Source organism: Larus michahellis, chromosome 2 (genome assembly GCF_964199755.1).
Source record: "Larus michahellis chromosome 2, bLarMic1.1, whole genome shotgun sequence".
Taxonomy (NCBI): Eukaryota; Metazoa; Chordata; class Aves; order Charadriiformes; family Laridae; genus Larus; species Larus michahellis.
In genome coordinates this window covers 58,283,612-58,311,057 of record NC_133897.1, presented here as the reverse complement: position 1 = coordinate 58,311,057, position 27,446 = coordinate 58,283,612, and the positions used below count along the sequence as shown (strand labels likewise).

Sequence of the window (27,446 nt, the reverse complement as noted above, 5' to 3'; positions counted from 1 at the left end):
TAAATCTCCTTTTCCTGCAGTGTAATCTAGTTTCTTTTCCCCAGAAAGAATTATATTTTCCTTTTTGTAAACAGAGGCCACATGAAACACATGGTTGTCTTCTGACCAAAAACCTCAAAGACTGTAGCTTATATATATTAAAAAAACAAAAACCCACAAATTTCTGGTTTGAAGATAAATGCAGTTTTTGAGTCTATCAGCATTTTTTATTCCATACCAGTTTACTGCATAGTGGAAAATGTACACCCCTAGGAGGGTAATGACTATGATAAGTTGTTGAAAAACAAATTATCTAGGAAAGTAATTTTTTCCATTATGAAAGTGGCTTGTCATATATTAGTGAAATGAATTAGTCACATAGCACACCTTTCACAACCTCAAAAGAATTAGATTATGGCCCATACATTCCCACGTGTAACAGGCGCAGCTCTCCTCTTTGTACCTACACCACTATCACTCCACGGTTTCTGATTATGTTTTATTCATACGTAATCATAAATCACTCACAAATCAGCCCAAAGCCTAAAACTAACCAAACAAGTTCATATTTACGGCATGAGCTATTCTATTTGCACATCTTTGCAGAGTAAAACATTTCTTGTGATATGGAAAGATTCCAGGTATGTGGTCTTCAATGGGAAAAGGTGACAGCATGACACTTAGGAGATGTATGCATGGGGAAGGGAGGAGAAGCAACAGGGAAAGAAAGGCGTTTTTGCGTTTGAGCCACACAGTAGCAGAAAGTCAACTGAGCAATAGCTACCCAATTCATCCTTCGATTTAGCACTCTGCTTTCTGGGACTATTCAGAGTAGAGAAGGCTTGAGAGGGATCTTACCAATGTATGTAAATACCTGAAGGGAGAGTGTGAAGAAGAGGGAGCCAGGCTCTTTCCAGCGGTGCCCAGTGATGGGACCAGAGGCAATGGGCACAAACTGAAACACAGGAGGTTCCCTCTGAACATCAGGAAACACTTTTCCACTGTGAGGGTGACTAAGTGCTGGCACAGCTTGCCCAGGCAGGTGTTGGAGTCTCCATCCTTGGAGATACTCAAAAGTCATCTGTGCATTGTCTTGGGCAGCTGGCTGTAGGCGACCCTGTTTGAGCAGGGGGATTGGACAAAGCAACCTCCAGAGGTCCCTTTTGACCTCAACACTTCTGTGATACTGTGATGCTGCTTTGGTCTCTTGTCGATGAGAAAGTGAGGCACTTCATTTTCTTGGTGGTGCCCTTCAATCAGGAACAGCAAATTTTAGAAATGAAAAGGGTGCTCCATCAGTTGGGAGCTCTGGAAGGGACCCCAACAAGCTTGTAGAGCTTAGTGGGAAGGATTGAAATGCTTGTGGGGTCAGGATGGCAACCTTGTATCTGGCAAATTAATAGAAACAAAGCAGGAGTGCAAGAATACATATTACTTCCACTTCAGTCACTCTGAGTAATATTCCTATCCTTTTTGTTTCAGGGAGGGAGAGCTGTGACATAACTAATAAATATACTTCAGGTATCACCTGATGACTACAGCTTTGTGCCAGCGGCACTGGGAGCACTGGAGAAATGCTGAGAACTACTGTGAAAGGACTTGTCACATGCAAAAGCAAAGCACAGAAATCTGGATGCCTGAATTTTATGACATTTAATTTCAGTGCAGACTACTGAGGCCTTGGTGGTTTCTGGGGTTATAATCATGTTTTTCAGACTGATTTACCATGTCATTCTCCTGCACGGGATGAAGATAAGCACATCAAGGGGTGTTTAGATCCAGGAGCTTTACAGTGCCAGTTGCTGGTGCTGCAAGCTGCAACCCTTAGCTCTGGCCATAGACAAGAATCCTAGACTTTGGGCTGCACTGTGATTGGGGAAAACATAGAAAAAAGGGACACTCACCTGCTCCATCTCCCGTGACTAGCTTTTCTTCTTGAATGCCAGCTCTCCTACATGCTAAGGAATAGCTGAGCTGGACTTAATGCAGTGGTGGGCAATAGAAAAAGTTAGAAGGCAAGTTCAGTGCCAGGCTCAACGCTGCCTTTTCTCGGAACGTCACCTTGCTGGAATGGCTTCCCATCAGCATGGCAAGACAAGGTGGCAATTTGTTTTTCTTCCGTAAGTGCATTTAGCAAAAGGGCAGGATAGAGGAGGCTGAAACTTTCACAAGGATAAACTCTGTAATGCTGAGTTCAAGCAAAGGTGCAGCTCTTTCAAACCGTACCTGGCAATTCGGGCAACGTTGACACGCAAGATACAAAAGTGCAATTGCTGCTTTAACGTAGAAGTAGCAAATTTAAGTCTTGCTGAACTGAAATACTGAAAATACAACATCTTGCCAAGTTACCAAGGCTGCATTTTTTCATACTCTGCAGTGAACAACCATGTTATCAAATAATAATGCCTTCATCTTTTGATGGTGCCATTGGAAGTGGAAAAGGAGCTCTTTTCTCATCTTGCTCTATTCTGCCTCTGCTTCCAAGTGCCTGCAGCTGAAAAGCTCTATGCTAAAGCGCTCGGGTTTCTCTAACAGAGACCTCAGAAAAGCACTGCTAGGGTTAACGTGTTGTTTTGCCCAGGCATATACAAGTGTATTGCAGAAGGCACTATGCAAATAGTGTTCACAGAGTTTATAATTTCCTGTTGGAACAGCAAAGAAAAGAAGGTCATTGATTTAAACCAGAGAATACAAATGATTTCCTGCCCACAAAGCTGCCAAATGCTTGGAGTTATTGATTTTTTTCCTCCCTGCTGCTAACCAAACACTTCTACTCCTGTCATGGGCATCATCAGCTTATTGACTAAGTAAACATAACCCATTAAGCTGAACATTTTAAAAATAATAGAAAATTACAGTGGCTACAGTAAAAAAAATAAAATCTGCATTCAAAAAAAAAAAAGGAGAGGAAAAACTGTTCCTGCAGTTAATTAACTTTTATGTAGATTCAAGTTTCTGGAATTTAGGTTTGTATCCAAAAGAGAGAAAGGAATAAATTGAAAGAAGACTGGTGGTAAAAAAAAAACAAAGCCCTTTCCTAAAGAAGCCAAAAAGGGGAAGGTGCAGGGAAGTGGGTACTTCAAATTTTAAGACACCCAGGAGAAGAAAAAATTATTGCAAAATTGAGATTGAAAAGGTAAAAAAGGTGTGGCAGCAGCATGGTAAAGGCATGTTTTTATTTATTTATTTACTTATTAGCAGCAGGAGGTCTGTGCTGTTGTCTGAACATTTTTTTCAAAGCCAGCGCTGAGCACAGCTGATGCCTGGCCTTGGAACATGTCAGTTTGAAGATAGCACGTACGGTATTAATAAATGTAGAACAATACTTGCTGTCAAGTTGGTTACAAGGCAGTAGTTCACTGAAGGGGGCCTGACAATGTCAAAAAGCATTAGACCAGAGCCAGCAAATGCTTTATACGCTACAGCTGAACCCAAAAGATGAATTGATGCCCTGGATCTGACTTTAAGGCATCTGTCTGCTCTGGAGAGCGTGTGTTTGTCTGAAGAAGCTGGGAAACAAGTTGCTTTTCTCTCCTCCTCCAACCATCTGCCTACACGTGGAAAGCAAGGAGCAGATGCGAGAGAAAAAATTGTAGCATGTTGTAAACGGACAGGGGATGCCTTGCAGACAAAATAATCTTCATAAGTAGGAGCACACGCTCAGGAGAGGTGTTTAGAGGCAACTCTGAACAGCAGGGAGACAGCTACCAGGCTAGGACACCGCAGAGAAGGCTGGCTTTCCCCTGGGACTGGCTGTTGCAGGTGCGGCCGCTGGCTTCCCTGGCCAAGAGCCTTGCGGTCCTTTGGTGTGAGAGCTAGCAGTGAGAGAAGAGCCAGCCGCGAGAGACACCAGGAGGGAAGTAAACAAGCAGATTACAAAGTGATGAAAAATAAGGGTATCAGCCTTCTACAGTGACTTAGAAGAAGGCGTGACCGTTTCCTCCACCCCCTCACCCTCATGCCTGTTGACTGAAGAATACTATTAAGGCAGGTAGTCACAGATTATTAATGACCTGTTAACAACTGCTTTAATTTTCTAATAAGTGCCAACTGCGGCTGCTGTAATTATTCTGCTGGTCCTACAACACGCCCTGTGCCAGGCTGCAAAATACTTTTTTTTTTTTTCCGGAACAGTGTCATGCCTCTTAACATGCATGTACTGCACACGGGAAATTTCATACCTTAGTAAAATTACTTCTTAGGCTGTCAGAGAATTTTGCAGCCATTAAATGTCACTATCTTCCAGCGAAGTAGGAACAAGGAAGTGTTTAGTCACTTAGTTTTACACGTGTGAATCGAGACACCCGAAGTTAATGGCTTTAGCCACAGTGATACAGTGAGTCAGTCCCTGAGCAAACACGAAACCTGGGAGCACTGTCTTCTGCTTTGCTGGTGTCATATGAACTGCAAAAGCTACAGATAAATTGGAAGTAACACTGAGCAGGGGCTTTTTCTATCTAAGCAGAGGTCCCTGGGAGTAACATTGAATAAAAGTGATGGGATCTCTTTATCGCTCTTCCCAATTCCCACAAAGAGAGGGCTGAGTCACATGCGATGAGAAAAGAAAACAAAATCAAACGGAAAAATGTGTGTGTTGTGGTCGAAGGCAAAGTCTTTCCTCTGCAGCCTTCAATTGAAGAAGTCTGTGGTCATGGATCCCTGCCAGCATCATTAGCAGCAGTGATTCCCCGCTAACTGGTCCTGTTTCATTTTCTAATGGATCACAGCACACTTATGTGTCTCATGTATGCCACATGTGTCAAATTTCATTGTGTTTAGCCCTTGGTAATCTAGCATTTGATCAACAAACCCCAGAAACAAGTATTTGAAGATCACGGTAGCAATAAGTTTATGAGGAAATGGTGTACGTTGTTAGCAGCCCTGTTTGAAACCTGTTAGTGAGGGTGTATCTTGAAAATGCCATAAAGCAGCCTAATTTTCACAGATCCCAGCACTTTTAGGAAACAATGATCCTGTAAAGGTATCGCCTGGTGAGCACACATAAAGCACCCAATATTTTGAAAAATCTCACCCAACGACAGTACACAGAAGTGTGGTTTGTGCTTTTGTCCAGCTCTTGGACTGTCCCACCTCCTTGTTGGGCAAAGCCCTACTCTGTAGCTCCAGAGGAAAAGCTTATCCCCATATCCCTAAAGGTAGGTTCGCTGTAGGAAACAGCCCTGGAGTTGTGCTGAACCTGTCTAGGATAGTATGTTTTAGCGTAAGAGAGGGGATGGTACATGGGCAGGGACACAGGCCAGGTCTCTGGAGACCAATTGCCTGACGTGGCACAGGCTTCCTGTGAAGTTACTCCGTGTTTTTCTGACACAGCTCTGCAAAATGAAAAAGAATCTCTGCCTTCCCTAACAGGAGCTATAGAACAACCTAAGATTTAATGAATAAAATAGAGACGTCATTTAAAGCATTAAACAGAGAGAGATTTTTTTCCCTCAAATCTTTTCCCACACATGTTCTGAGGAGGAAAATATGGATTGCAGTCAGCTGTTCTCTGAAATTCCTCTTGCCCTGACTCATTTTTGGAAGAGCAGCTGATTCACATCCAACTGTCTTGTGAGCATCCAGCGTATCTTTTCCTTTTTCCAAGAGTGGATGGATAAATCAGTAGCTACTCCTCAGATCAAGCTAAAGGTCTGACTCCGGATGCTGCATGTGCAAATGGTGTTTCAGGTTCCACCACTTCCTTCACCCTTTTGCTCTCTCCATCTCCCATCTCGCACAGTTCTGTGCACAAGTTAACAAGCTGGATCTGTCTGAATGGAAACCTTCAAGTATTATGGGAGTTTCTTTTCTTTCCTTTCTTTTTTTTTTTTTAACAGTTCCCATCATAACGTTTTTTCCCCTTTTTGTCTTTCTGAGAATAGAATGTTTCTAGGTCAGAATCCCCGTTGGTCTTGTGCTGTTTTTGGTGTTCAATGCTCATTAAAAAGTCACGAGTCTTTGAGGTTATTTTTTCCCCAGATCTTAATTTGTGTTAACAGATTTAGCTGATACTGAACCAGTTCTGCTCATATGGGCAAGGACCAACTTCTGGAAAGGATCCAGGTGTCCAAGATGTTCAAAAGTAATTAGTTTTCCTCAAAGCCTTAGGCTTTGAGTGTTGATCTGATGTATTTCAAAGGGACTTGACTTTCAGAAGACGGGTAGGGTCAGCATTTTCTGAAGGAGGGGCCCTTCTGAGGAGGGTGTAAAGATGGGCACTTGAAATAAACTTACCACATCTGAGAATCTGGGGGGATTTAGGGTAGCATTTTATTTATTTTTAGTTTTCAGTAGGACGTATGAATAAGAGCAAGGTGTTTGTGAAGTGCCAGAAGTATGTACTGCTATAATGCTATATAATAAAAGGCATTATACCAGCTAGATGTTTGGCCTTAGGGCCGCAAACCTTCCCGTCTCTGCTGATATTTTTAAAGGCTTTGTAAATTGGGCTCCATGCTGATCACAGCAGAGTAGATCACATCTTTTACCCCCTCATTTCCGGAAGCAGACACATTACAAGGGAACAAACATCATATGATTTACACTGTGTTCCTGCCTTAAACATTTTTTCCCCTGTGACTGCCTCCCCTGGCATTCAGTTCCTTTAGGTCACCGTCTACTGAGTGCCTATTTAATGCATGCATGTGGATCGTATTATTGAAGTTAGTAAGACTACAGACAGGCATAGCCTTATCAAGATTGGAGTTAGAAACTGTAAACTGCCAGGCAGGTACTAAGTTTTAACATAACTGCATACAGTTCCTAGCCTCGTGATATCTGCAGTACTTCTATGAACTTTTGTGACCGTTTGCTTTTCCCCTTACAAGGTAAAATGTGACCTGCTAGCCAAGAAGGTTATTACACACTCCTTGCGTTTTTTGGTGTTTTTTCCCCATCTCAGGATTTAGTAAGTTGACTTAAAGCTAGATAGGTCGTTAGTTTTGGCTTTGAGAACTTGACAGTGTCTTCGGCGTGATTAATGTATTCGGCACAGGTAAATGCCCACAGACTGGCAAGAGAGCTAAGTAGTTACCACTGCATAGAAAGCATTGCAAGCTCTTTGACCTTTCCATAAGACATGGTTTGGTACTCTTCACTCATCAGTTACCTTGCAGGTTCCGTAAACCTATTTGAGGAAGCTACATACACAAAAACATATATACAGTGGCTTGACAGTCCACCCTCTCATCCTGGCAGCACGAAAAAGTCAAAGGACTACATTTGCTATTTCTTTAAGAGATTCTTTTGTTTTAACATGCCCATTTGGAAGCTGGGCTGTGACGCATGCTGTGGGGAGGCATGGGTACAGCGTAGAGCAATTCTTTTGAACCTTGGATTGCAGCGCCCATGACCTCACTCCCAGGGGCAGGGAAGCCAAGAAGCTGTCCTGTAGTTTTCTCAGGTAAACCACTCACTGTTAAAAACCATAAACACCACCTTGGATGCAATTTTTTCATTTACCCTACTTAGGAATTCTTACTCTTAAATCCTTTGCGTTTCACCTCTAAAACACAAAAGGTGACCATTCACACCTTCCTCCCCCCTCCACGGTGTCCAATTACAGAAACATACAATTAGGGATGTTAATGGTAGATTATTAGGCATTAACTTGTAACACTGTGCTCCAATAACAGCAAAAATGGGTCACACCGTGGGTATAATTATCCTGCTTCTCCAATAACATGACCTAGTCGTGCCTCTTTTCTGTGATATCCCTCGTATTTCAGTACAAAGCGTGGGCAGCTCTGGTTGTCTTGGAGGATGATCTGGAGTGGATTGTTGAACTGGCTGGCACATGAGCCTGGCCTTCAACAATACCAAACAAACTACATTGTAGTATCTTCACAACTTGGGAGAAAAGCCAAAAAGGATTCAGGTACCTGCTTTCGTTACCTGCGGTTAGGGAGACAGACTCCATTTCACAGAGGGATAAACCAAGGGATGGCAGGAGAAGGTTCCTCAGACAACAGAAATGGTGGCCCCACCGTTTCTCTCTGCCCGGCACTGCCCACCACTAGGGCGGTGCAATAGTCTGCAGGGGAAGAGGGCATCTAGAGGGGTGAAGGTGGGCAGTCAGGGGGAAAAAAAATGCAGTACAGGCGAGCCTGCCGGATGAGACTGTGTGGATTAAGAGTACATGAGGAAGTAGTCTGTGACAGTGGAGTACAGAATATGTATGAAGATACACAAATATATAGAAACATGCAAATGACAGCGCCCAAGAGAGGAGAAAGAGGAAATTAAACTAAAATATTCATAGGTACCATGTAAGGCTTCATACTGACGGAGCAAGCCACCTGCGTTGTAGCGTGTGCCCCAGGAGATGTGATACAACTACAAGAATGAGGTAGTTGTTTAGCGTCCTTAATCACTCTATTGACTACTTTCGCTTTCCTTGTTAATTAGCTAGCAGCAAAGACAGAAAATAAACGTAACGCAGTTTCCTGGCTTGCCAGTAATTTTCCTCATGCACAGAGTTGTCCCTTCAAAGCATTTTAACCAGGGTAAGTTATACATTTCTAGGAACCAATCCACTAGGAGACCCTGGAAGGGACCATTTCAAAGCTGTCTGAAAAGATGGCTTACCTCCCTAAATGCCAAAACACGCCTTTTCAGTGCATCTGGAGAAGAGCTACTGGGGGGTGGGGGTGTGTGGAAATATTACTCCTACTTTTGGTTTGACTGTGAATTAAGCAAACTTCTTTCTTACAAGCTGCTGAGGTTTTCGTGAAGGCAGATCATACATGCAAAGTCTTCAGTATTTCTGAACATGCTGGCAGGGGGCACAATTTGTTGCTGTTACTTCTCAGAAGTGAGGTAAATAGTATGTTGAGACTATTTCCATGAAAAAGGGAAAAATAATACGCAGAAATTATGATCCTGTTGAAACACTTCTGCTGTGTTGTCCTCTCTTTGGTGACAGTACCGATGATGAAGGTATTTTGTAGACAGTGAGTGTCAAGAAGCTGTCTCTAAAATGTTATTAGTATAAAACTGGCTCACACCCATATGTGTTATGGATCTTACAAGATCAATGGATGGGTAGGAGAGCAAGAATGTGAAATACAAGTGTGTGCTTGTGTGTGGTTTGCCTGACATTACCTTCATCTCCTGTGACTTCCATGACTACCTGGGTGGCTTGCAGAAAAGCTGGACCTGGGGCTGACTCAAATCCCACCAGCCCAAGGGCGAGTTCTGTTGCAGAAGGGTTAGGCAACAGTTGCAGCCTTGAAGTTAGACACTCGGGTCCGTGTTCAGGCCTATTGATAAGTTTTGTCTTTAAGTAGTCTTTTGCCACACATACTTAGCGTGTCATGCCAATGCCTCAGGACTACAGTGGTTCAAAGTGGTTTAAAGGCTCCCAGCTGCTTGTATTGGTGGCCTGGCAGTATATTGCCTTGGCCAGGTGGGTAGGCAGTGGTCCAAATTGAGATAACCAGCAGTGATCCCAGGGAGTTTGCATGGATCAAGTTGCTCCTCTCTGATTTCAGAGCGATATTATTGTTAACTCTTTGGTCTGTGATAGCACCCAGAAGCTGGAGGTGCTGGTGGGTCTCACTAGTGCCAGGAAGAGGAGAAGGAGGAAGAAATGCCTTGCCAAAGCACCTGCAGCCCCATCTCTCTCACTCGAGTCTGAGGCAAATAAAATGAATGTTTGTGGCTTGCTGAAACTGCCCTTGCCTTACCACTACCTGCCTTTGGTGGAGGTGCCTGAGATCAACCTCTGCCACACGACTTTCAGAGGCCAAAACACAAAATGTGAATTTGCTGAAAGAAGGAAGAATCTCTTAAGCCCAGCCTATTTTTAGAAGGTCCTCTGTGGAGAAAACAAAGTCTAATTAAAACCAGACTTCATTGTTGCAGTAACCCACCATTTCACATGTGACCCTGGGAGTCTTCCACCTCTCTGGGTTTGTTAAATCTTGTTAACTGCCTGAGTCCTGCTTAGTTTCAAAGACAAGTTTGAATACTACCTTCTCCCCCATATCTTACTCTTGCCAAGGCACAAAATGAACAACACCCTTATTAGGAAGCTCTGCTCTTTAATATTTATTTTTAGAGAACACAACTTATAATCATTTAATGTCTTTCCTTTTGGTAACTGTATGCTCAGTGTTTTTGTGCGTGCTAATCTCCACTTAATCTTTCTTACCGCTGCAAATAGCACGGGGGAAAAGATGTTTTTGCAGAACAGCGTAGCTTGGAAATTGTGCTTTTTTAATTACCGACTGTGAAGAAATCTGTTTTTCCACCACTTGACTTGCATACTTTTTAGTGGTATAACAGGTTCTGAGGGGAGATCTCCACCACAGATAGCAACGTGAACTTCCCTTCTTAGGAGGCAATTGCACGTTGTATCTGTAAGATTCTCCTAAACGTATTGTCTTACGGTTACTCCCTTTGTGGCAAATGAAGTCAAGGGGGTTTGGTCCCTCCCTTTAATAGCCTCTATACTTTGCACGCTGTAAGTAATTTTCAGAAAGGCTCAGGACAGGAGGCATGCCTCTGGGAACGTCTCTGCTTCCCTTCCCTAGCGAGCCACCTCCATGGCTCTTCAGCAGAGCAGCAGATGGGAGCAGCAAACACAGCTGGCCAGAGGGCAGAAATCCTAGCAATGCGTCCTCACAGACAGCAGCTCCTTGCTACATTTTGGCCTTCCACAAACTGACGCCATTAGTATCTCCAGTGTCATCATTCAGAAGCCATCAGCAGCTGCATGCCGAGGGAGGCTCAAGAGTTTGGGTGCAATATCCAGACATCCATGCCTCAAGGGACCATGAGGAAAGGGGAACAGCAGCCCCCACCCTGTGAGGGATGCACTGGGCTCCAAGGACACCTCTGTCCTCGCTTTTGGAAGCTAACAGGGAATTGTGGAATCAAAGAGAAGGTTTGCGAGGTCTCGAGAGGCTTGTTAAAACGCGTAGCTCTGAACCTCTTCCTGCAATGTGCTGTCATGGGACTGGCTTGGGAAAATAGCTGAGAAACAAGTAGGAGGAGAGAGTCAAGGGCTAGCCTGGGGATGGGGTGGTCCAGCCTGCGGGCTTCCCACTGCAACCGAAAGCAAGCCGTGGAGATATCCTCCCTGTTATGGCAATGAGGACCTTTGCAGAGCTGATGTGGGATGCGCAACTTGGGTGCACCTCAGCCCCCCACATCCCTGCCTCACCAGGACCAGCAACAGGTGATAGCTGCAGGCAGGGGGAGCACATCAGGAGCAGCTAGGAGTGCTGCATGGGGCACTAGCGCTTACCGGCACCACCTTTTCTCAGCTGCCAAGCTCCCTTGCCAGATGGCACCATAGTGGCGAGGCACCATCAGGGCACTTGGGGCCACTGACCTGCTGCAAGTGGAGGTAGTGAAGGGAGCGTGCGGGAGCACAGGACCGATCAGCACAAAGCTCCTCTTACTTTCCACCCCCCTTGCTTGGGTGACAGCAGACCGTGAGACCTAACAAACCTCAAACCCGCTGACACCAAGTTGCAGAGCCTCTGATTTCCACCCTTTGCTAGGCAGGTCCCCTGAGCCTCCGTCAAAACCTCCTCCCTGGTGCAAGAGCTCCGCATCTTCCCACTTTCACTCAGCAAACTGCCAGCAGCACCCTCCATCCCCAGTCATTAGCGTTCAATTACCCTGAATTTCGTCACAGAAAACAAATTTTGCCTGGCCACAACTTTGAAAGGGGCAAAAACAAATGCCGCGGGTCACAGCCTGTTATATCTGATCCACTCTCCAGATTTGCCACCTTTTTTTTCTTTTTTTTTTTTTTCTTCTCCCTTTTATGTGGTGTTGGTGTCGGATCCTTCTCCTGGCTGGCTGGATCTTACAGGACCTCAGTTATTAATCAGGTTTTGCAGTTTGAGGCGGGGGGGCGGACATAATGAAATAATGTTAAGAATTGCAATTTAAGGAAAGTTGCAGACACACGTGGGTGAGCAGAAAGCTCTCACTGTCCTTGTGAAACGACTGCTGCTGTTTCTCTGTAAAAACACACTCATACTTCCTCTGCTGCAACTTCTCACGCCGCTCAAGTTCCCCAGGGGAAGCGAAGAAGAAAACTCATCAGAGAAACAGCTCAGCAGTGAGAGAGATGATAATTGACTGTACCAATGGCACAATTTGGGGATTTTGGGGCATGAAACGGACCTAATACCCGCGTGCTTCTCTGGGTTGCTACCATTACTAGCCATCCGTAAGTCAGAAGTAAATTGAACAGTAAATTTAAATATCAAGAGCTCTTAAAAATCAAGGGAACTAGTTACCAAGGAATGCCTTCGACTAAGGGGTAGGACGCATTATGATTGAACGCTAGTGCCGACAGGGTGGTAGATGAAAGTTGTACCTGGGTTGCATTCATAGTTTACCTTGGGCTAGAGGATGCAAGAGATGGTGTACGGGCATGTCAGCAGAGCTGTGAGCAGAGGGAGGCCGCCCGTGTCACCCTGACCCTGCCACCATGGGAAGGAGTCCTGACGTGACGTGAGCCTCTCCACCCTCTCTAAACTGTGGTTGTCGGCTGAGCAATACCTGACTAAGGCATACCTGAGGGATGCTAGAGGTGGTTTTCACAACAGGACTCAAACAGCCTTGCCCAGGTCACATTTCTGTGCCTGATTTGGGCCTTGGTTTATTAACCAGCTCTTGCTGAGCGTCACACTTAAATCACACCATCGTAGCACAAGGATCATGGTGTGAAGCCTTTGGGATTAGAAATACCATACAGCTTTCCCAAGTATTCGGATGTCTGTATGCCTACATCAAAAAGGGCTGCCTTTCGCGAGTTTTTTTTTTTTTTTTTTTTTTTTTAATATTTTTTAATTGCTGTCAAGACCATTCCTCCCTACCATCCCAGCTGCGAGAGAAGCAAGAGCACAAGCCGATACTTGGGTGCTCGGTCAAGCCCCATCCTGCCCCAGCCTGAAGCAATGTGCTGCTCTCCCGCTGACGACTCAGCTCGACTCCCACTAACCTGCTGTGGGCAGGAGCATTAGCTTCGGCTCTTCAGGCCACGCAGTCCCCCCCCACCCTTCCTCCCACCCAAACTGTGGAAGCGTTTAGCAGATTGACTTTCTCAGAGGTGTTTCTTATTCTGCTGGGTCATTCATTCGAATGCCAAAATCGTAAGACTCATTAAAAAGGGCAGGCTTGGGTTGAGGGGGCTGCAGGAAGGAAGAAAAATAGCTTTTGCAAGAGCCTTCCTGTTTATCCATGGCTTGGGAAAGAAAACAACACAACAGAATACACACACCCTGGCTCCATTATCTTTGCTGGCACAGCGCTGGCTTGGCTCTGTCCCTTACCACTGCAGGCCAAATCCAGCCTTGCCGCCAGCGTGTTTACTTTAGGGGAGTTTACTCAAGAGAGAAATCCGGCCCCCGGAGCCTGAATGCTCGCAGTGTGCGAGCGAGGATCGCGCGGGCACCGGGAGCCCCCCATGACAATGCGCCCCGGCGCTGGCCCCTGGCCACACCAGGGATGTCATTTGCTTTTCGGCAATTAGCAAAGTGGTGGCATCGCTAAAAGAAGTTGAATAAACACATTCAACCCCAAGCGGGTCCCCAGTTTGCTCTGTTCTCACCACCTTCCCTTCTGGGCATGCAGCGGGGCCCCAGCAAGCCCTGGTGCCTGTGCACTGGGCGCTTTCATTCAGGCCTGGTTGGAAAGGGCTTTTAGGAAAGAGGAGGAGGAGGGGGGGGAAATAACCCTTTAGCCTTCTTCTTTTTACAACAAATGTCTTCCCTTTTTCTTTTCAGGGAGGAAAAATGCCAGCTTCTCTAAGGAAACTGCAGCAAATGGCTGTTTTCATGGGACTGTTCAGCGGCGGGGGATGCATCGTGATGTATAATCTTATGCAAAGTAAGCCTTGGTGCTGTTAGCAACCTTATTTCTCCTCAGCCCCTTTCATTTGCTTTTGTGTAGCGGGGAAAATAGCAGCATGCAAGATGTGAAAAGCAGATAAAGTTAAGGGAAGTGTGGCTGAGCCTCTGGGTTCTGCCTCCGTGGGCTCCTCTTTGTTCAGCCCCAGGGCTGCTGCTCTCCCAGGCGCTGCTGCGCGCATTTCCAGAGGTGGATATTGCATAGGAAGCATGCTGCTGTGGTCAGGATAAAGTCTGGTTTCTGGGGGGTTTCCTGAGGGTGAGGGCGAGGTGAACGCTTAGGCAGTAATGCAGGTTTCGTTTCTTACGGAGATATTACAACTGGGCAGGAAAAGAGGACCATCTGTGAGAAGGTATTAAAGTCTAGCGGTTTTATCTGTAAATCTCTGTGGTGCTGGCCCTTAAACACAACACGCCTGGGAAGTGCTAAGACATCATTAGTTACTCCTGAATGAAGGGCAGATAAGAGTGCTCAGCATTGAGAAGACCAGGACAAGGAGAGAAAAGCTAGACAGGTGCCATTGCCGTTTATAGACAGCTCTAGTTGCTACATGTCTCTGGCCAAGAATCCAAACTATTAGGTCCAAATGACAGACGCTGATTTTTTTTCTAAAATTGTTTCTAGATATTTAGCATCAGATCAGAAATAGGCTTTGCCTCTCTTGCCGGGGGATGCTATAGGCCTATTGGCCTTGTGCTTCTCCCTTACTGGTACTGTCAAATGATACTGCTTTTCACCTACCCTTATATCAGAGGGATGCTGCCAGAAAAGTGTAGCCAAGCCTGTTCCTCAAGCCCTCAGATAAGCTCTGAAACCTTGCCTTCATTTTACACATATTAATAACAAATCAGACAAGGCTGGAAAGCAGGCTTTAATTTTAGGCAGCTCATGCCCTCAGGCTCTGGAGTACATGACAGATATATGAGCCTCTTATGCTTTAAATATTGAATCTGGCTTTAGCAAGGACATTAGCGTTTTTTAATTTTCAGCTTCAGCATGAGGAGGGAAAAAGTCATCCCCTGTGCTATACAGAAAGTCAAAGGGTTCATTCCCCCCATCACTTAACTGTGCAGTCAAGTGGCACAACACAATGGCTACTTCTTGCTCTGTTGCAATATCAGTGGCCAGTAGCTGTTGGATAACTCAGTGACAAGCCAACCGGGCTGTTGAAAGGATGCTTTCTGCTGCAGAGTGTGTCCTTCTGTAGCCTCCAACAGACAGGGGAGCCACACTGGGAGCCTTCCTCCCTTTGCCCATGCCTGGGCTTATCCCAGTCCCTTCTGCTATCCCAGCGCACAGAACTGGCCCATACTGGGACCTGCGAGGAGCAAGTGGCTTCCGTGGTGGGAGCAGGGGGAAAGGGGTGCTTCCCTCCCCTTTCTTCAGGCTGAAGGGAGGTTTGCATGTGCATGGTCTCTGCAAAGCTTTTACAAACACTCAGGTAATCCTATTTCTACTGACTCTCTTCACCGCCACAACCTTCTTATGGGAGTAGTCTCCCCACCCAACCCCAGCGTCCTTTCAGCTCTCCTACTGAAAACGCGTGGACAAACAGACTAGTTGAGCATGTTACGCCTAGTACGTGAGATGCTAACATGGAACAGCTGAGAAAGAGCATCAGGAAACTTGAACCCGTTTCCCCTCCAACCTGCAGGATGAGCACACCCCACTTTTAACACGGTCTGGGTAGCTGCTTACCATGATCCATAAGCACTAAAGGGCTGGCGTGCTGCAACCTCTTTTGCTGGAGATCCTTAGGGTGGCCCAGGGGGCCGGTGAGGACCAGTGCCGGCTGCAGCCTCACAAAGCTGTTTCTATGCCAACCGGATGCTGCCTGCTCACAGGGGATGCCTCTAATTAGGGAGAGGGGGCAGCATCCTTCTGCCTCACAGTCCCAGAGTAACACCAACAGGCAAGAGACCACAAAACAAACCTCACACCTTGTTTTAAACTCTTTGGAAAAAAAGAGCAAAGTTGCCAGGGTAGGATTTTCACACATGCACACTCTTAGCTTAACTCTGCCCTTCTTGATGTCGAGAGAGTGGAGTTAGGCTGGCGTGAAGCACAACTAGAAATCTCAGCAGGCAAGCCTTAGAACAACTATTTGTGAGCAAGCCTCTGCCTCCATAAGGAGGGTCGGCACATTTCCAGCCTCACGGCTTTGCATTGTGCAGTGGACACCAATGGACAGCATTTCCCAGGTACACACAGTAACTAGACATTGATAAATAGCAATTTACTACAATTGTCCTCCCTATGCCAACACTGCAGCATCCAGTCTACTGTGCTATTGTTGCTGCTTGACCGTTAACTCTAGCAGCGCTTCTTTGTGCCTCCCTTTTAATGCATCCATCAGTAGAGTCGCAGCTTCATGGCTGCCACTTGAAAAGCTGTATCAGTATCACAGCAAGAGTTTCACAGCAGCAGCTGTTCTGGTCTCACACCAACGTCTGCGAAATATTCTCCACTCTTTAAGTATTTTCTGTACCTCCTTTAAAAAAAAAATTGAATTACATTCAGAACATTTTCAGATATTTATCCTTATGCTTTTTTTTTTTGCCTTTTTTTTTTTTCTTTTGTTCCTTTTAGATGGTGTACAAACGTATGAAAAGCAGGGAGACTCAGCCGTAAGCTGAACTGTATACCACTCTGGAACAGGCTATATTCGGAGCCCTCTTCACTTAAGTGAGCTGAATAACATTACAGCTCAGCACTGCTTCTCTGATGTAGGGGTGCATTTCCTGCTTTGACCAGATTTCTCCTAATTAATAGTTTCAGAGTGTTTTTTAGGGAGGGTATGGTAGTCTGGAGGAAGTATCTCTCCCCCCCCCGGCTTTTTTACTTATGTTTTGATTTTCAGTGGACAGTCTCCTTACTACCCTTTCTCTCACCTAGAGAGTTTTGCCCGGACACAGTATTATCAGCAGGCTTTGGAGCAATTGAACAGCAATCCCAATGCCCTGGAAGCCCTGGGTGCCCCCCCTCTCAAGGTTCACAACATCCGACTGACGGATGGGAGTAACCGTGTGGACACAGAAAGAGCACAGGTAACGCTGGGAAGGTGGTGTCACAGGGTGGCTTCCCACGTGCCAGGGGACAAGAGATCAGCTAGGGGACTCTCAGTAGGTCACAAGTGACGTGGGGCCACTGGAAGGCAGTAGGGTGGGATGCCGGTTGATTTGGAAGAGGAATGGATTTCCAGAGCGTAAATCTGTGCTGTAATGTGAGGGACTAGAAACCGCAAGAGCAGCTATGTGGGCACATCACAGAATGCCAAGTCACCTCCCAAGTCAGTCGATCCCTTTCCTGCTACTGTAAGCCACAAAATCGTTTTCAGAAACATCTCCCTTCTCCCTGGATACGTCCCACCTTAGTTTTTAAAGCTTTATTCAGAACAGAGATTCATAGCTGCTCACCAGCTCCGCTGTAGTACAGCGCAACTGGTGTGGGTTTTAGAAGCACCCGTAAGCCTGTGCCACGGAGGACAGCTGCCCGGCGTGGGGCTGAGCACTGGGGCTACGGAGTGACTGGAGAGTGTCACGCTGGGTGCTGAAGTATTGCACGAGGCTGCCTTGCGTCAGCCCAGGGTTGGGGCGAGGCAAACCTTGCAAAGACGAGACCACTTCCACTCTGGGTTGCTGCCTGAAGAGGACTTCCCATCAGTATTTTTACCCCTTAATCCAGGCTGCTCTTCCCTGGTTTTGCTGGAGGCTCAAAATGTCCCTAGTGACCTCTATGGGCAACTCGCTGAGGGGTCTTGTCACATTTGAATAATTTTGTTCCTCCTGGTGACTAGTTTTGAGTCCTGAGGGCCAAGTCAGGGCAGTAAGGAATGGGGTAGATGGTGCAGTGAAAGAAAGGGGCTGTCAGGGCAAGGAAAAAAAAAATAATTAAAAAAAAATCAACCATTAATGAACTCTCATAAAATACCACTTTCCATCTCACTCCAGCCAGGCTTCGCCCACATGGTACCCTGGGCCAAAAGGTTTCCCAGTTTCCTGGGTTTTAGAGATTCTACAAGGCAACATATCTAAGGCCAAAAATGTGGGAAAAAAGCGCAACCTCTTATGCCGATTGAAAAGAGGAGAACCTTTCCCACTGTTGTTTTCCTGCGTCACCTTTTAAGAATGCTGGTTGCTTGGGTGACTCAGGGTGAAGTCAAACCCTGCCTTCTGCCGACCTCACCCAGGACACAATCCACCAACTTTCTTCTCTGCTTTTTCATGCTCATGAGCATTCACGTTCTCATGAAATAAACTAGTTAATCATCATTAACCATTATACCCTAGATCAATTTACTGACTCCACAACATCCCCAGCTCCTACCTACTGGGCCAGTTGGAGAACACCATGCGTTTTCCCTTTGCGATTGCAGTACCACCAGAACCGATACGCCTGAGACATTTCTTTTATTCAAATATTAGACTGAGTGCAGTTAGCTGTCGTCAGTGCTGCAGCGCCTAGCTTTGTTTGTGAAACAACTGAGTGGTAGAATTTGCGACGCCGAGAAAAATCATTGAACATCTCCTTGCCCCGATGCATATTAATGGACCGATCTGTAGAGGATCTCAACCTACAGGCTCGTTATGGTTGTGGGAAGCTCTAGCACAGCGCAGGTCACCTCTGGATCACCATGCATTCTGGTAAGGAAAGGTGTTTGCTCATAAATATTTCAGAGCGCGAGTGGTTTTCCCTGGGGGTTGCAGCTGTAACACAGTACATTCTTTCAGCAGAGAGAGATTAATGTATGGCAGAACAGGCATGCTTGCATAGCCACGCACAGGTTAGCCATTTGAAAAGCTTAGCGAAACTCTGAAATACGTTTAAAAAACTGAAAATATTAGGGTTTAAGTTAAAAGGGAGATGTTGCGTTGGACTGTAGGAGTGAGTGTCTATTTTGGAACATGCTTCACTGAGTCTTTAACATACATTTACATCTGCAGATAAAGTTACCAGTATCCGGAACAAAATCAGCGGGGTACCTCTATATTAACTCAGAGATGGACCACTCCCGTCAATGGTGCGTACTGGGAGAAACATATAGAGGCAGGGAGAGGAGCGGTGGGAGAAAAGAGTGGAGCAGGATATTTGCTTTAGTCATCCGTGTTGCTGAGATCATGCACACAAAGGAAGAGGAAATTCATGTCTGAAGGTCTTGTGAAAGGTTATTACCATCATTACGGCAGAAATGTAAATTAGTTGAGAAATATATTGAATTCATCCCTCTGAATACAAACAGAACAACATGAGCCACTCATTTGTGCGAAATGTGTTCTACAAACTGTAGCTCAGTATGTATACAAATACCCTGAGCCAAGGTAACATATTGTCCCCTCCCACCCCTCCTCCCCAAGAAGGTGCAAGGCCATTGAACAGCAGTCCTAACTGTAGCTAATGTCATGGGTTGCAGTAGGGGAACTATCTTATACATTACATCAAAGCCTATCAAGGCAAGCTAAAAACCATGCAGAATTTTTTTCAAGCTACCCAATAAACACAGTGTTTATAGTTAAAAGGGTGCTAGAACAGATATATTACAGTAGAAGGATGCTCTGACTCCACATCATATAGTGGCAGCTTTACATTTTTGTAATCCTGAAGCCTGAAAGCTTCTCTTGTCAAGGGTAAACTGATTCCTAGAACTGAGCAAAGAATTACTACATGAATCTGAAGTCCGTCTTCCGTTGCAAAAGAGGAAATTTCATTAGAGGCAAACTTCCTCCTATGTACTTGTTCTCAGAGATTGTTAGGCACTTCTCTTAGCTCTATTTAGAAACCCAAAGCTACAACATTTTTGCTCAGTTGCCACCAGCCATATGGTAACATTTTATTCTCATAATTAGACGAGCACAACTTACTATATTTGTCTTCTGAACAGCTATTGGAAGTAAGGTGTAAAGTGATGGGAGGAAGGCACTGGGCTGGGACTTGAGAGGCTCAGGGCCAGACCTGGCCTCCTCCCTCGTGACCAGAGATACCCCCAGAGGTCCCCAGCCACCTTTCTTGCAAACCTCCTTGCTTCTCTGGGCACCTGGGCTCCGATCTCCTCACTCTTCCTCATCCCCTCTTCACAGATGGGGGGAAGTAGCAGTTCCCTCCCGTCTCACTGAGCTACTGTGAGGGTAACTGAAGATTGCAAGATGTTAAACTACAACAGTAATTGAAGTGCGTACATCTCTCTTGGAGCTTTGTTTTAAAATGAGCTCTCCACGCGTTTCCATCTGCAAGCTTAAGACGGAAAAAAAATAATAAGTGCATCTTCTGTAAAAGGGTTTGTGGCAGACAGATCTGTCAGCCTGAGCCATCTTGGCTTACATGTGGGGTCAGGGGCACAGCTCCACTCGGGGCTAGGCAGGACTTAGCGTCCTTGCACCCAGTCGAGAAACTAAGAGTAAAATGGCTTGTTCCCATCTGCTCCACAAAGAGGAGCTCCTGAAGTCCTGGAGAGAAATAACAAACCTGTAAGTGGGCCATCCTGGTGGCCCCTTGCAGTGGAGACCCGGGAGGCGACCAGACCCGATACAGAGACAGTAAAACGGCACCAGGAAGAAAACTCTCTGTGCAACAGTAGTTGAGGCTCCCAAGCCACTGCCATGCCTCAGACTCCGTGTGAGCAGTCTGTCCATCGGGGGTTATTTATTTATGTAGTTATTAAAAAAGAAGGCAGCTCAAGAGAAGGGAAACGGGAAGCGCCTGAGCTGGTTTGGACCTGGGAGGCAGAGTTCGCCCAGGTGCCGGCAGCGCAGGGACGGGGAGGGCACCCGGAGGCGAGGGCGGCCAAGGCACCAGTCCTGCAAGGTGACACTTGCCTGCCCCGAAGCCAGCAGAGGGAAGGGCCAAGACCCCAAGCCATGCTGAGGGGAGCGACCGGTTGCTCCTACAAGTCCTGTTTTAAGCGGGGCAGTTGCTTGTCCTGGGATGGATGGAGGTGGAGGGCTGGCGAGGGAAAAGCCCTGCCATCGCACGGAGGTGCGGCAGCCTAATTACCTAATTGTATGTACTCGGCACCGACTCCAACAAAAGCAGGGCTGGCTGAGCGCCAGGAGCTTTTGAAAAAATCCTATCTTAGTAACCCTGAAATAATCGCCCTTCCCAGCTGGAAAAGCAGCACGAGGAGCCTCGCAGAAGTGGGTTTGGAGCAGAGCTTGGAGGAAGGAAAAAAAGCTCCCCCTCAGCCTCCGACAAACGCGGTTTCTCCCCTCTCCTTTGAGTGCCCCGTCAGGGTTTGAGCAGTCACATTGAGTGATCACACAGTGTTCAAGCTCCTCCAAGCCAGGATAATTCCTTAGCAACACGGTCTGGCTCAAAGGCTGGAAAGGAGCGGAGGAAGGAATGCACCCGCAGGATGGAGAGGAAGAAAGGCACCGGGTCGGGGCTGGGGGGAGGAATGTCCTGTCTAAAAATAGCTGGCAGGATTTTATTTGGGTTGCAACAAATAGGAACATGCATCCCAGACCTTGAAATCTGGGCTGCGCTACGCTGGTAGGGAAAACAGCTTTCAGAAGCTGTCACTCGCCAACCAAGTTTTAAAACACTTGAGAGAATTTTTAAGAGCAACGAATGTGTGGAATGATTTGTTCCTCTGTTTCTACACCAACTTTACTACTATATTAGAAGCGATTGAAACAAGTTAAAAATCTCTTTTGGTTTGTGTCAGCTGGTGCCTTCAGGATGTCACCTTGAAACTGCGGGATGGTCAGAATATTCCAGTTTACCACTCCCCGGTGGAAAGCATCGCCGTGCAACAAGGCTAAAAATCAAGGGCAGCTGCTTCTCCACCTCCCATCGAGCCGAAGGAGCCATTAATCGATTGCATCCCGCTGTGTCTGTGAATGTACACAGTTGTCACAAGTGGCAATTTCGCTTAAGCGGGTCCTCTCAAGACAGTTTTCCCTCCAAGACTGACCTCATTATTGTCATAATTGTAATTTCTTTCTTTTGCTGGTTTATTCACGTGTTCAGCAGAAGCCCGAAATAAATATCTTGCAAAAGACTTGCTGTTCCAGAGGAGTCATGTGTTATGCCCTGTGTGTGCTGGTATTATGAATTTGAAATAAACAAGCAAACTGCCAGGAAACGGAGCTTTTCTACAACTGCAGACTGAAGTTGGGACAGTTGGGCTGCTCTGTCCTGGCTAGAAGACCCAGTAAGCTTCTCAAAGCGGTTCCCTTGCTGCTTCGCTTTCCCCCCATTTCTCAACGAGGCCTTACCTAAAGCAGGAGGGACGAAGCAGCGAAGGTGAAGCTCAGCAGCAGCCCCCGCCACTGCTAATGAGTAACTCACATGATCAGGCAGATTTGGACCCTCGACAGTTATCGTTAAAAGGCTCGTGAGGTAGCAGAGGCCACTTACTGTAACTTAGGAATTACGGGAAGAGGCTCGCTACTGGCACTGCTCACGCTGAAGGTCGATATAAGAGAAGAAGCCCCTGTTTCACACCAGCACTGCCAGACACAAGTTTGGGAGATGACCTTCCCTCTCCCGCTTCTGCTCAGGGAGGCAAACACTCAGGAGGCACAGAACGGGTAAAATACTGCCACGGTTCAGTCAGACCGCAACAAGAGGGTTTTGGTGGGGGGGGAAGAAAAAAAAAAAAAAGGGCAGCTCAACCAACAGAGGTAGAGAATTGCCCGTCACCAGGAGCAAGTTGAGGAATAAGCAAAACCACCCACAATTCCCTCCTCAACCTGCACATTCTAACAAATTGCAAAGCCTGAGGCACAGTCTGAGATGGTGAAGAGACACAAGCAACTGTCCTGCCTGCACGCTGTGAAGAAACACGCAAGCCACTAACAACATTCAGAACAAGGGTACCTTGGATTTATTGTAAGAGAGCAGGTTAATCAAGATGCAGCCAGTGAAAGCCCAGAGCTTACACCACTCAATTCCCTCCCCCCTGCCCTGCCACCTCAACATCCAAATTTGAGTCCTAGAAGTCCACCAAAGGCACAGGCAATGCAAAGCTTTTCCAGAGTAATTAGTATTAGATAGAAAAGGGAGAGCTGGAGCAAAAAATCGTTAAAGACTAGCGAGCATTTTCCTGATGAACAATGACCCAGCTAACTGGGCCAGGCGGCTTTTGAACAAGTCCGAAGAGAAAATGCCAGAGCAAATGCAAGGAGATACTACAGGACGACAGCAAAAACATCTGTGACAAACTATTTTGGAAGGAAACACCACATACGAGCTTTAGTTTGGGATTCACAAAGAGCTGCCAGGATGAACGGCAGCTGTGAGAACTCATACAAGCCATATGAATGCCCACCATGCCCAGGGAAGGATTAGGATTAATCAAGGAGAGATATTGCATCCCAACTTTAAGGTTGAAATCGCTGCTATCTGTTTTCATAAGAGAACATACAAAATGTGCAATTTAAAAACACTAGCCTTGCACTACTGCAGCCCACACCTAGCAAGAAAACCACCTGGGAGATGCGAAGATCTCCTGGCCACCAGTGTCTCTGAGCTTGGTCAACTCTGGCTTTTGGTCATTGAAGAAGTTTGGTGAGGAATCAAACAGTTGCCAAGGAAAAGCCAAATCAACCACTTCATATCCATCAATTCTCACTTCCCTGGCTGCAGCTTTGACTCGTTACCAATCTCCAAAGAAATTGTGGTGAGCAACCCCAGCCCATTCGGTCCCTTCCTCTGTGCTAGGGGTATCTAGCACACACTGCCATAACCCCTGCCTTTTGTCACCACTGTGTGCTTAAGAAGCCTGGGACCTGCAGTGGCCACAAGGTGTACAAGTGTCCAAGAAACCTGGCCACAGCCAGCCCAGCCCGCAACACGACGCTCGTTCACCACCCTCCCATCTCTTGAGCTGGCACGCACAATATCCCCGGTCTGGCTTCACAAATTGCTGCACCACACCACCGCCGCCTGCCTGCCTCTAACCCCGGTTATCCAAAGCCTGAGGGAGATGTCCCCACACAAACCCTACCAGCCATGCTGGAGATTTTATTACCTTGCTTGAAAGAAGCAGAGCTTGCGAAGAGGTTCCATCTCTCACTTTCACCCTAGAGACCGAGCAGAGCACCCCTTTAACTTTAGGCACTCCGGATCATCCTAACCAACCCACGGGTTCATCAAAGCTGTGAGAATGGGCAGTATCATCACACCATACCAATATTTCTCTAAGTCAAATTCTTAAACCTGGAGAAGGGAGAAAGCAACAGGTGGAGCTGGAAGCCAGCACATCACTGGAGCGGGGCAAGAGAAAAGCCCCATTCAAATCCCTACTTTTGTTTTACTACTTAATAGTAAGTAAACACAGAATTTCTTACCTTTTGACCTTGAAGAGCCTCAGAAGCCACTTCCTCTCTGTGTTTGTGCTCTTGTAAGGTGCACACATTCAAAGGGAGGAAAGAAAGCAGCAAGGTGGTGCATTCAGTGAAGAGCTGCTTTGGCCACGTGGCTCACATTAAATACCCCACTGCCCACAGCGGCCGCTTTCAGAGGGGACACAGGTGCAGCCAGGAGAGCTGGAGCATGCCAGGGAAATGGGGAATCAAAAGGTCTCAAAACAACCAGCAGCTGCTGAAAGCCCAAATAACTTCAAGAGGGCACCTGGGCACCCCTCTGCCCCTTGCAGTCCTTTTCACTAAGGTATGCTGGAGCAGATTAGGTTGCATTTAATTTCATTAGGTCACTGAAGCACTAGTTAGTTGTAATTATATTGTGTTGCATATCACTAAATAACAGTCTGGGCAATCGTTTCTTTTTTATGGAGAAAATATTAATCTTTCGATAAAAGAGCCTAAAAAACCAGTTAAACTCCTTTAGAAAGCCACTGTCTTCTGTTTAACGTCAGGAGGAGCCTCTCGAGATGGTCTGGTCCAACGGCCTCACCCGCAGCAGGGTCAACTAGAGCAGATTGCCTGGGGCTGCGTCCAGTCAGGTTTTGAAGATGACCAAGGGTGGAGACTACACAACGTCTGGCCAAGCTGTACCAGTGTTCAACCATTCTCACAGTAAGAAAAAAAAAAAGCTTTTTCTTGTGTTTAAACAGAATTTCCTGTATTTCAGTGTGTGCTCATTGCCTCTTGTCCTGCCACGGGGCATCGCTGAGAAGAACCTGGCTCCATCCTCTTTACTGTTCCCCCACATGTATTTATACACACTGGTAAGATCCCTCCCAAGCCTTTTTTTCTCCAGGCTGACAGTCCCAGGTCTCTTGGCCTTGTTGACAGGTGCTGCAATCTTTTAATCATCTTAATAATTTTCAGTATGTTAAATAATTTCTTTTAAATTGGCCTGAAAATGTGCGTAGTTCCTTCTCCAGTCGTCAGTGTGGTTAAAACAACCATCTTCATGACCTTTGCTAGGTTGCGTGTTTGTTTCTTATTCTCCAGTTTGATTTTAATAGCTTCTGCCAGGCAGTCATCACCCTCAAGCAAGCTATCAAACCAGCAGACTGTTCAGGGCAAGAACTTAATTTACAACTGAGGAACAACAAATATTGCTTAGCAGACTCTTACAATGCTTGCACCTATTTGAGCTGGACCTGACTAGCACACGGGGGCTATATAAAACCAGACGGTTTAAAAGCACTAGCTTCATAAAGGGTAAGTGGGCTGCTGCATTCCCTTTTGGGCATGTTTCTCCAGGTAGTAACACGGTTTTGTCCAACTGAGGGGCCTGGCAGGTCACTTCCTGGCTTGGGCTGATGTCTTGCCTCGCACAGGGAACTTGGTCATTTGGCTTCACATCGCATTTTAGAAATGAGGACGCATCCAGTTCTTTCCTGCCGTTCGCCTGCATCCTGTCTGCTCGTCAAAGCAAAATCACTTTCCTGCGTGTTTTCCATGCAAAAGTTGCGAGAAAGTCCCCTGCAGCACGGCGCAGGCGGTCCTGTAACACCAGTAGCAAGGGAGGCCTGTCACGTTCTCGGTGCTACTTTGGAAGACACATCACACCTGGCTAAACACCTCTGGTTCATTCTATGTACCACCCATTACAGAAAAATCATGTCATTTTGTGACCAACCTAACGCAGTTTCTGTTAATTGGCTTTCCTAGAAGGTTTAGAAGCGAGCACCTTTACTCAACAACTTGGTAGCCTTTGCCTCTCTCTGCTCGGTAAGGCCCGTGACAAGAACTTCCACCCAGCAACCGGACCAGCTCACAGGGAGCTACTGGAAGGTGGCAGTCGATAAGGTGATACCCCGACAGCTCAGGAGATTTTCCCGTGAGGATTCGTTGAAAGGCACCTTGTGTAATTCAGTCTGTGCGCTGGGATTACAAACTAATTGCAGAGACGGGGTACGCTGATTTCAATGCATCACCAGCTTAGCTGTGACTCTGATCGCACGAGCGAGCAAAGACTGAATGCAATTAAGTCCTCTGTGTTTACAGGGAAAAAAGATAATCCCTTCAAGTGGTTTAAGTTCCCTTCCCTCTCCTGATTCTGCAGGAACTGCTGTGGTCCTAACGCTCTGCTTCGCTTTGACAAATCCTAACCTTTTCTTAATTAAGAGAGATTTTTATCACACCCATATAGACTTAATTTTTTTTTTTTCTGTTTTATAAATCTAGGCTGTATATTTTTATGGAACCAAAAATATTTTACTTTTACAGAGCTGTACTGTTGTACAGGAACAATTAATGAAATGAAGCACTCTTAGAAGAAGAAACGCCTTTCCAGAGAAGAGAAAATACTTTTCTCACCCAGCATCTAGTCGATGCCCTGACTTTCCGCAGAGGAATTCACATCAGGCAAATAGCACGGTTCTGGACACGGTGCGCCTTGGAGGAGATATTAAAGTTTCGCTGTTTCAAAGCACACATTTCGTCACGATTTGGTTAAAGCTGGCTTAGTGATGATTCACAGCTGTCCTACGTCGCACACCATTCACTGGCACTTAAACACCCTTTTCCCAAGCCCACATCCTCAGGCAGGTCACTTCCCACCTGTCGGAATCTCAAATAACAGTCCTAAGTTTAATGGCAATATCTTTCTAGGTTTAGTATAACCCAAGGAAAAAAAAACCCAGGAAGATTTACATAGATAATGTGACTGTATTTCTTAATCCCAGTGACAGCTTAATTCAACATCTGTAAATGCTGTATTGTGAAGACCTCTACGGTGCAAGCGTATCGCTTTAGAGGGGAAGAGATTATTGGTGCATTTGATATTTGCTGCACAAATTGAACAGATGTGTGAGTCAGAAAACACAAATATCAGTAATCCTGCTATATGGGTGTTGAGAAAAGTAACTTTACAGAAGTCCTTGGAGAAAAGCAAAGGTATTTGAACAGGAGACTCCATTTAACATATTACAACCCAGGTGCAGCAATGTATTTCTAGCTAGTGATCGAAGCCAAGCGTGAAGGCGAGCAGTCACCAGCCACAGGAGCGTTTAAGTCGCAGTAGTTTGCAATGCCACGCTGTACTTCAGCTTCACTATCGTCAGCTTCACTATCGATCCCAGTTATCGTGCAGTCATCCTGCACCAGACAAACTAGCCTACGTTTTGTAATTCTGTTTCAAATCCGTAATACTGTCTTGAAGAAAGATTACCGTTTCTTTTTTTAAAAAAAATAATTATTATGTTTTAAAGTGTTTCCCAGTGCGTGAAGAACAAAAGACCC

The 27,446-nt window shown here is 46.2% G+C and overlaps 1 protein-coding gene across 4 annotated transcripts in view; it reads left to right on the top strand.

Moving 5' to 3' along the window:
* Window positions 1-27,412, top strand: part of COA1 (cytochrome c oxidase assembly factor 1) — a 58,377-nt gene extending 30,965 nt beyond the window's left edge. For 3 of the 4 annotated variants that reach the window (XM_074575630.1, XM_074575626.1, XM_074575629.1), the window contains 5 exons: window positions 13,731-13,833; window positions 16,750-16,901; window positions 18,798-18,874; window positions 21,512-26,117; window positions 26,433-27,412. In XM_074575630.1, coding sequence (XP_074431731.1) covers window positions 13,740-13,833; window positions 16,750-16,901; window positions 18,798-18,874; window positions 21,512-21,608 — 420 coding nt within the window. In that variant the 5' untranslated portion in view covers window positions 13,731-13,739 and the 3' untranslated portion in view covers window positions 21,609-26,117; window positions 26,433-27,412. The remainder of the gene's footprint in view (window positions 1-13,730; window positions 13,834-16,749; window positions 16,902-18,797; window positions 18,875-21,511; window positions 26,118-26,432) is intronic. The other variant, XM_074575628.1, reaches the window with a different exon arrangement.
* The last annotated feature ends 34 nt before the right edge of the window (window positions 27,413-27,446 follow it).